General features: G+C 44.6%; 1 protein-coding gene across 1 annotated transcript in view; it reads left to right on the top strand.

Moving 5' to 3' along the window:
• LOC101856445 (ganglioside-induced differentiation-associated protein 1) overlaps window positions 1–9,632 on the top strand; it is a gene marked incomplete in the record, with an annotated part of 15,115 nt that overhangs the window by 2,604 nt on the left and 2,879 nt on the right. Inside the window, 3 exon segments of the mRNA XM_013085433.2 lie at window positions 943–1,138; window positions 1,613–1,783; window positions 2,703–2,912. Of these exon segments, the coding sequence (XP_012940887.1) occupies window positions 943–1,138; window positions 1,613–1,783; window positions 2,703–2,912 (577 nt within the window).

The following is a 9,632-nucleotide window of genomic DNA, read 5'->3' as shown; positions in this document are numbered from 1 at the left end:
GTAGTAGTAGTAGTAGTAGTAGTAGTAGTAGTAGTAGTAGTAGTAGTAGTAGTCGTCGTCAGCAACAGCAGAATGAATAGTAACAATAGCAGTTCTTCCATAAAGAATGCACGAGAAACTGTTCCTAGTTTTGAGGGAATTTTTAAAATATTTCTAGCAAGAAGATCAAGTAGCTTTGCATCCCCTCTCCCTCCACACCCTCACCCCACATCCCCACTCCAAACCCTTCAACCTCTTAGGACTGTCTCCAAGCTCCATCCACCCTTCTACCACCTCCTCTTCCTCTACCCCTACCCCCACCCTCTCCCAGCAAAACCCCACCCACTCCCAGTCCACATCATCTCCACCCACACCTCCTCTACACCCATATTCCTCCCCCTCCTCTCTCTCTCCTCTCTCTCTCTCTCTCTCTCTCTCTCTCTCTCTCTCTCTCTCTCTCTCTCTCCCACCCCCTCTCCCACACCCACCCCCACTCCACCCAGTCCCACTCCCACCCTCACTCACCTCACCTCCTACCCCTACCCCCACCCTCCTCCCCACCGACCTCCACCACTCTCCATTCTTATTGCACCCACTTCTAGCTTGTATCTTAACAAAAACAAAAATAAAGCTGTGCAAGACGTCGTGTCTACTACAGCACACCATTTGACACTGTTTGGAACCAAGTTAAGGGCAAGGCTGAGAAGGAAAGTTCATAGGTACTCGACTGCAATAAGATTAACGTGTTCTTCCCTCCATATGCACGTCCACGGTGCTCATGGAGACAGCATAGTTTGTTTTTGTGGTTTTTTTTGTTCTTGGTTTTCTTTTTTCTGGCGGCAATAACAGTGCCAAGTCTAAGAAATTATCATATTTCAAGTCTATTCAGCGAGCAATGAGTGTCGGCCATGACAGTGTCCAGTCTGGTATTTTATTATTCTTCAATCTATGTGTTCTATTCAGATAATGATCGCTCTGGCAGAGAAGAAATTGGAATACCAGCAGACTGTCGTCGACATCAACAAAAACGAGCAGAACCAGCCCTGGTACTTGCGGGTAAACCCGAAGGGACAGATTCCTGCGCTGAGAATCGGAGGCCGAATCATTCCGGAGTCACTGAGGATCATGGAAGCCGTTGACAAACACCCCAAAGGCCAAGGTACGCTATGTCCATGTTAATAAATCAACTTACTCTTGTTTGCATTTTAAGGTCATTAGCTGACAAAAAGGAATTAACGTATACCATCAATGAAACTTATAAAATGGGTGAAAGGAAAGGGGCTTTGTAATAAAATATACATCATGACCCCGAGACATGGAATAGTAAGAGAGATCCAATATTTTTAAAAGTCATATCTGATTTTAATATAACATTGTATTCATGAAATATCATGTATATTCCGATCTAACATCCTGGAAGCCTTGAATGATGTGTGTGTGTGTGTGTGCGCGCGCGCGCGCGCGCGCGCGCGCGTGTGTGTGTGTGTGTGTGTGTGTAAGAAGGGAGAGATATGGGGGGCGGGAGGGGGGAAGAATGGAAGGAAGGAAGAAGGGAGAGAGAGAAAAAATTCCCTACCACCGTGTGTAATGTTTTTCACCTCTGTATAATCAACATCATCTTCATCAACTGCAGGTCCACGTTTGGTGCCCGACGAGAGTACTCCAGTAGGGAAACTGGTAAAGGAGTGGCGGGAAAAAATCCATTCCTTCCCGATTCGAGTTATCACGTTTGGGATCATTCTGAATCCTGAAAATCACACTGACGAATTGAAAGTTCCAAAGTTCCTTATAGGATCCAAAGAAGGTAAGCTATAGGCCACTCATTCAGTGATCTACCATACATAAGTGGCTCAATAAATGGCGCTCCTGCACATCACATTTATTTGTTTGTTTGTCTCCATGAAATTGGTTTGAAAAAAGATCTCTTACACTTTATCAACATTGACGATGAATTATCATTGTTGCAAATGAAAGCTTCTCGGCCCATTCATAAATTAGTTTAAAAAACAATTTTAAGAGTCAGCGAAAATCAAGCGAAGCACTCACCCTAAGAAAGAAACTGAATAAAAGATTTTCTAAAGTTAAAATTAAGGATGAGTTATAGATTTTGAACTTAAGCAAAAGAAGAGAGACTGTATTGGTTCTACTTGTAAGAGCAGTTTCAACATTATACATGTACACTCTAGCCTTGCACGCACTTAGCCAAATCGGCAGGACGTGGAAATAAAATGCTGGTAAAGCGCGAATTTCGTTATAAGCGTGTTTTAAATAAAAAGAATATAGTCTAAAGTAAAAGAAAAAAATTCAGGACCTGAGCATCTGTTTGTTATGTGTGTGTTTCGCTATGAGCGTGTTTTATGTGCCTTCTAGACTACAAATTATCTTTCAATAACCCATCTCTCCCGTGTACAACTTTTATTGACACAATGCAAAGGTCTTGCACCGGCGCCTGAGATGTAGCAGTTATAACAGGCGCTTCACTGTCGCACGCAGAAGACTGCCTTCGATTCCCTGAAGGAGTAAGTTCGAATAGAGTACCTCGGTCTTTCTGTTGGGACTTTGCATCCCGGTAAGCTCAAGTTGGCTCTGACAGGCAGTGTCTGAAACCCGCCGTCTGAAAAATCTAAATCGTATCGATCGGGGTATAAAACGCCTATGTCTTTAGAAAAAGCAACAACTAATGGCTTGCAACATCTCTATTTGATTTATTTCTGTGAACGCAGCGTACGCCAAGAGTGTGGCCGACCTCATCCCGTACTTTGAACAGCTGAAGAAGGACAACCCGGATATCACCGAGGCTGTCAACGTCAAGATGGAAGCCGCCAGAAACAACGACATGGCCCGGTTTGGCTTGGAAAATGTGGAAAAGATTTTGAAAGAAGTGGACAAAACCTTCGATGAAGCGGAAGCTCAACTCCAAAAGAACAAAAAAGGTGAGTTGACCTTTTAAAAAAAGAATTCTATTGATTGAATTTGAATCTATGAAAATTGCCAGTCTGGGGTTTTTGCAGTGCTCGTAACTGCAAAACGTCATGATATGAGCGCCAAGATGAGGATGTCAACTGAGAAGTCCAAATAGTGAATCAGGCTTACTCTGCTCACCTTTCTAGCCTCAAAAGCACAAAGTCTGCTTCGACTATCAAGGCACCCCGGAAATAGTAGTTCACAAGAGATTGACTAACATACAAAAGAGGTAAAGGAAAATTGACGATAGTAAGGATGAGGAAAGAAAAAGCAGCAGTTTCTCCTATGTTGTTTCGGCTCAGTATGAATATCACTTTCACCTTCACCTATCTCGTAGACTGGATGTCCTGCGGGGCGCTTTTGAAGATTTGGTCGCCAGCCTCCTCCGCTCCTTCCGGTCTTCAAGTTTCCAGAGTGTGTCTTTGAGTTCCAGGCCTGTCCATTCCTTGATGTTGTCCTCCCAACTCTTCTCCGGTCTGCCTCTGCTCCTGTTTCCCTGGACGCTGCCTTGCAGGATCACCTTGGCAAGGCCAGATGAACGGGTGATGTGTCCCTACCATTGCAGTTTGCGTTTCCAGACCAGAGTGAAAAGGTCAGCATATGGTCCGATTTCATTTTTGATTCGTTTTTTGACTTCATCATTTGTGATGTGATCTTTGTATGAGATACCAAGGATTTTTCGGAAGCATTTCATCTCCACAGCTTTGATCCTTCTTTCAAGGCCTGCATTCAAGATCCAGGTTTCACAGGCATACAAAAATGCTGAAATGAGCAGGGAACGCATCAGTCTCATCTTAGATCTGATGGTGATATTTCTGTTGTTCCAGATGGTTTTCAACTTGGTCATTGTGGCTGAAGTTTGCGCTATTCTGGAGATTTTTTCTGGTTTTGAACCTTCGTCTGTCACTATTGCACCCAGATATTTGAAGCATCGTACGGCATCCTTGACATATGTGACAAACGAGGAGGCCTGAAGAACAAGAAAAATGAACCAGCAGGTGCAAAATAATACAGAGAGCCGAATCTGCAAGTGAAAAAGAGAACGAGAGGAGCTAGAGAGAAGTGGATTGAAGAACAGTGTGAAGAAATTGAAGACTGACTGAATCAAAACAACAGTAAAAAGACTTACCAAATCATCAAAGATCTTTCAAGTACCAAACAAGGGCGGACAACTTCAATACAAAGTAAAGAAGGGAAATATTTAACGGAGGAACAATAAGATCAGAACCGGTGGACAGAATAAGTATTAGCATGACATTGATAAATCAGCCCATTTATAATTCTACTGTGCATAAGAACGTGTTAATATCACCCCTTTGGGAATGGCCTAAAGACACTTCTGTCAGTAGCACTGCCTTGGGGGGATGAAGTCTATGGAGATTGATCACCTACTTATCACGTCCCAATTTTGATGTAAGACTACACGTATGTTGATCTCGAAGGAATGGATGCTGTATCCCCCTCAGGCTGGGATGGCCATAACAGGCACGGTCGGAAGCCCGCCTCCTAAATGATTTAAATTGTGTCGATGAGGGGGTAAAAACACCTACATGTAAAAAAAAAAAAAAAAAGAATTGCACCAACTTTAAACTAGAAATACTTCTTTATGACATAGGCAAAATATTGAAGAAACTATGATCCATGAAAAATGTGACAAGCATTTATCGTTATCTACTGTGCTGTGATTGTATGAGTGTCTGCTTATGTGTTAGCGTTAATCTAAAGAGTGTGTGTGCATATATATATATATATATATATATATATATATATATATATATATATATATATATATATATATATATATATATATATATATATATATATATATATATATATATATATATATATATGTGTGTGTGTGTGTGTGTGAGTGTGTGTGTGTGTATGTGTGAGTGTGTGTATTGTATATATATATATATATATATATGTGTGTGTGTGTGTGTGTGTGTGTGTGTGTGTGTGTGTGTGTGTGTGTGTGTGTGTGTGTGTGTGTGTTGTTGTTGTTGTTGCTGTTGTTGTTGTTGTTTTTGAAAAATCTCTTTAGCTGCGAGCATTTCGCTCTTGGCAGCGCAATGCCTCCCTCAAGAAACCACATGTCCTTGTCATCTGGTCAACGCCAGAGTAGAGCAGGCTTTGTAATTGTAAGTCTAGTCTAGGTGTGTGTAGGAGCCTGCGTCAAAGAACTGCCAGGTTTGGGCAGTGAAGGAGAAGATGTTCAACGATCTCCTCGCGATTGCCACAGTGTCTGCAATGGGGTTTCCACATGGGGTTAGATTAATTCTGTTTATGTGCTTGTTGGTGTGTAAGTGTCCTGTGCAGGCTCTGAAGATCAATGTCTGATCTGCTCTACATAAGAGACTCAAAGGGTGTTTGGGGTTGGGTTAGTCCATGTACCTGAAGAGAAATCCTCCTGTTTCTGCCTTGGCCCATCTGTTTAGCCACTCGTCTCTGCTTTTGGCTTAGATAATCCCTCTGCAGGTTTTTAAAAAGCGGCTGTGTCTGTCTGGGGCAGGATTACTCCAGTCTTTGATAGCTGATCTGCAGTCTCATTCCCTGGTACTCCAGAATGGCCAGGCACCCACTGCAGTGTGACCCGGACGCCATAGGAAGTGCCCATCTGTTTTACAAGGCTAAGAATGTTCCCGTCACCGCTGTAGTCTCCTCCTCTCTCGACGGCTTGGAGTACTGACATTGAGTCAGAGAAGACAACAACATCCCCTGGTGCTACCGCGCCTTCAAAAAGTCTTGGGTGGTCTGCTCCAGGGTCTTTATTATGGCAACTCTCTCTGCGTCACAGTTGGAGCTGCATGTTCCACATAGGCCAAATAGTTGGGTCTGCTTCTCCTCTCCAAGGTTGTTTCGATATTTCATGATAGGTCCGTATCCAGCATTCCATGTAAGGTTTGTTGCTGACCCATCTGTGTGTGTATGGATTGGAGTTTCAGCATACGAGTCCACTGTCTCCAGGGCACTAGTTCTGCGGATTTCTTCTAGTGCGATTTTGTCTCTATAAGGGTATAGAAGTCTTGTCCTTATTGCGATTTCTGGTGCCTGCCAATATGGCGGCTCGCTGCTGATGTTGGTGATTGGTTCTCTGTTCTCGAGTGGGTCAAACTCCTCAAGTAGTTTTGTTGCTTCTCGCATGAAGTAGGTCATCTGGATGCGTGTTCTTGGTTCCCACTCATCTGCCATTCTCCTGTTTTCGTTCGTGTCTTTTAGCCGCTCAAATCTTTCATAGGTTTCGAGTGTAGCACTCTTTCTTCTGAGGTCCTGTGGTTCTATGTTGGTGTGGATTTCGCAGGCGCTTGTAGGCGGGGTCTTCATCGCGTCAGAAACAAATTTGAGTGCTTGGTTCTGTACTCTGCCAAGCTGTGCCAAAGAGCTTTGGCTCGCTATGGATTGTAGTTGTAGGGAATAGTCAATCACAGATCTGCCATACCCTATACATGTATAAAGTTGTCGGAGGGTTGTTTCGTCAGCTCCCCAGTTGAGTGACGGAATGTGTTTCAAAAGGTTTAATCTGGAGGTGGCTTTCTTGGTCAGCTCGCCTACGTATTCTTTGAGAGATAGCTTTCGATCCAGTTGTACACCAAGGCACCTGGGATAGTCCTCATGTTTGATGGTGGTTCCATTGATCTTCAGGTTTACCTGACTTGCTGTAACCTTGTTTTTGAGGCTGAATAGTCCAAAGACAGTCTTGTCTGTGTTGAAGTGTTGATCTCCATCTTGAATAGCTGGCAGTAGGACGAGATAGTAATAAGGTCCGCGTTGATGACTTGGTTCAGTGCTCTCTTGTTACTTCCTTATGGGGATGCCCCTTGTGCAGTGATGTCGGTTCTTCACACAAGTAAAAAGTAAAAGTAACAAGTATCACTTCCTTTGCTCAAGATGAGCAAGTCGTCAGCGTAAAGTGCTTTCTGGCAGAAGATGACATCTGGCAAGTTGTTCATGAACAACAGGAAGAGGGTACAGCTGAGTGCTGACCCCTGGGGAAGGCCTTCCTCGAGTGTCATCTGTGAAGAAATCTTGTTGTCACAAGATGTTTGGATGGTTCGTTCTGCAAGACAGAAAGTTCCTGATCCAGCTGTACATCATTCCTGCTATCCCTAGCTTTTGCATTTTGTAGAACAGTCCCTGTCTCCACACACGGTCATGCGCCTGCCTCAAGTCGATGAAGACAGCCACAACATTGTCTTTATCTTGAAAGGCATCGCTGGTCTCCTGGGCAAATCTGATGAGGTGGTCCATAGTTCTTTTGCCTTTCCTTGATCCTGCCTGTGATGTGCTTTTTGTGTTTTCCACCCGCCAGTGCAGTCTGTCGTTGACCATTCTCTCGACGACCTTACCAAGATTGATCTATAGCTTGAAGCCAGGCTTGCTGGTTTATCTTTCTTCAGTATCTGTGTGATGTCGGCCTTCTTCCATTCTGTTGAGAGCTGTCCCTCATTCCAGGTCCTGTTGAAGAAGTCCAGGAGTATGGAAAGGGAAGATTCTGTCAGGTTGAGGATCATCTCATTGGTGATGTGGTCTGGTCCTGGGGCCTTTCTCTTTTTACACTTTCTGAGGGCGGCCTTCGATTCCGTCAAAGTAAACTCCTTGTCAAACACCTCCAGGTTTGCCTTGGCGGTCTGTTCTGCCCTTTTGGTCAGCCGCTTTATTGTGTGGCTCAGTTTGTTCTGGGGGGGGTTTTCTAGTTGATGCTAACAAAGTATTTATTCATAACCTCAGCTGTGCATGTTTCTCCTTCCTCAGTTGGTTTCATTTGAGCGGGGTTTTTCCTTCTTTATGTACCTGAGAGATTGGTGAGCAGGTTCCAGGCATTCCTCCCGTCCTTACGCAGGTCTAGTTCTCCACAATGTTCTCTCCATGTTTTTCTTTTCGCGTTTTTGCTCTTCAGCTTTACCTTGGCTGTCAGGTAGTTGAAGTGCTTTCTGTTGCGAGTTCCGCTGGCTCTATGAAGTAGGGTGGGTGGTGTCTTGTCATGCTGAAGTGAAATGAGATTGCTTGATCTCAGTAGTTCTTCTAGAACTGTTCATGTCGTGTCTGTATCAATGTAACCCCACAGTGGAGAGTGTTCATTGTAATCTCCCGAAAGAATGGTTTGTTTGTTGTTTGCTTAGTAAGGGTTTTACGGCGCTCGCAACTGCATAATGGTATGTTTGTGTTCTGTATTCGGGAAGGTGAGCTGGAGAGTAGTTCTCGGTGGGCAGTATACATTGTAGATGGTGTAGGTTGTTTCCATCCCACTGCTGCACTTTCATTTCCTGCATGTCAGTCTCGCCATCGGTTTCTGGGTGAGAAACCTCCGCGGTGAAGTCATTCCAAATGACGATTACGATACCTTGACATTTAGTGCACTTGCAGTGGTACATTGTGTAGCCTGTCAAATGGAGGTCTATCTGCTTGTGTAGTTGGGTTTCCTGAGGCAGGGCTATATGAATTCTTAAGTCTGACAGCATCTTTGCAAGCTCCATTTTCTTGTTCTGTATTGATGTGATGCTTGGTTGGAGTATATTCAATGTCTAGGTGTCTGTAGGTTGCGGAGTCTGCGGTGTCTGTGTGTTGCTTGTAGTTGTAGTCCCTGTACATGCAGTGTGGGTCCCAGTAGCTGACTTGTCACTTCCGTCCCCGGGTTGGTTAAGGCAGAGAACGCAGACTGTGATAACCGAGGCGATATCCGAGCTCGTATAGTTTCATTTGTCGTAGAGGCATTTCACTGGTTTGGGGGGGTTGTAACGGTTTGTATGCACCCCTGTAGGATCTCAGGTAGGTGGTAGTCTTATCCTGACACTGGCTTGTGTCCAACATCTTGCCACAAGAGAACAAAGGTGCAATGTTCACAGTCTTGTTTTCCATCAACCTTCACGGGAGATTTCTTAGATGGTAGACAATTATAGGGGGTGTAGGCTCACTCTAGTTCTGAAGATGGGAACCCCAAAGTGCAACCGATGACCAGTGATTGTCTGAGCAGTCCAGTCAGGGATCCCATTGAGCAAGGGGTAACACGTTCCTTCCACAGCGAGTCATCTACATCACCAAGCGTAGCTTGCGTTTACCCAATCCCCGCCATCTGCTGTCTCCTGGCTATCTGCTGTTAACATTTCCGTTCATGGAGCAGAATAATCCAAGGGATGGCCAAATCTACTCAGACAGAAGATTGTCACGTCATGGACCAGCGAGCTTTTGCAAGGAAACCGTAGGGACGTCATCTGTTTTTACGGCAGCCTATTCCTTACTGCTACAAGTTAAGGCCTTCTGAGTCTGCGGAGACATCTCATGATTGAGTCATCTGGCAGTCTATGTGCACCATGCCCCGTCTGTAGAGCTCCCACGAAAGGGAGGGAAGAAGATGTCGGCACTGAATGAACAGGTCGGTCTGCTGTAACGCCAGACCTACCATAATGGTGGATGTGTACGTACCCTTCTACGAGTCGAAGGGTCGTTGCTCACATCGCACATTGCAGGGCTATGGTATCTCCTGGCTAGAGCTCCGTCTGAAACCCCTGCTCCTATGCACAGAGCAGGGGTCCCCATGCTGTTCGTCGAGGACGAGGAGTTGACTTAGTTGAGGCTGGCTTGCCAGAGAGCGTCTGGGGTTTCACCTTCAACCCTTACAGCCAATTATTGTTTGACCTAAAATTCATTTTTTTTAAAAACAAACTCGTTTTCGAAAACGGAAATGGCTTTTA

The sequence above is a fragment of the Aplysia californica genome, unplaced genomic scaffold (genome assembly GCF_000002075.1).
Source record: "Aplysia californica isolate F4 #8 unplaced genomic scaffold, AplCal3.0 scaffold00373, whole genome shotgun sequence".
Taxonomy (NCBI): Eukaryota; Metazoa; Mollusca; class Gastropoda; order Aplysiida; family Aplysiidae; genus Aplysia; species Aplysia californica.
The sequence above is the reverse complement of the archived record's forward strand: the minus strand, read 5'-3'. Positions and strand labels throughout refer to the sequence as shown.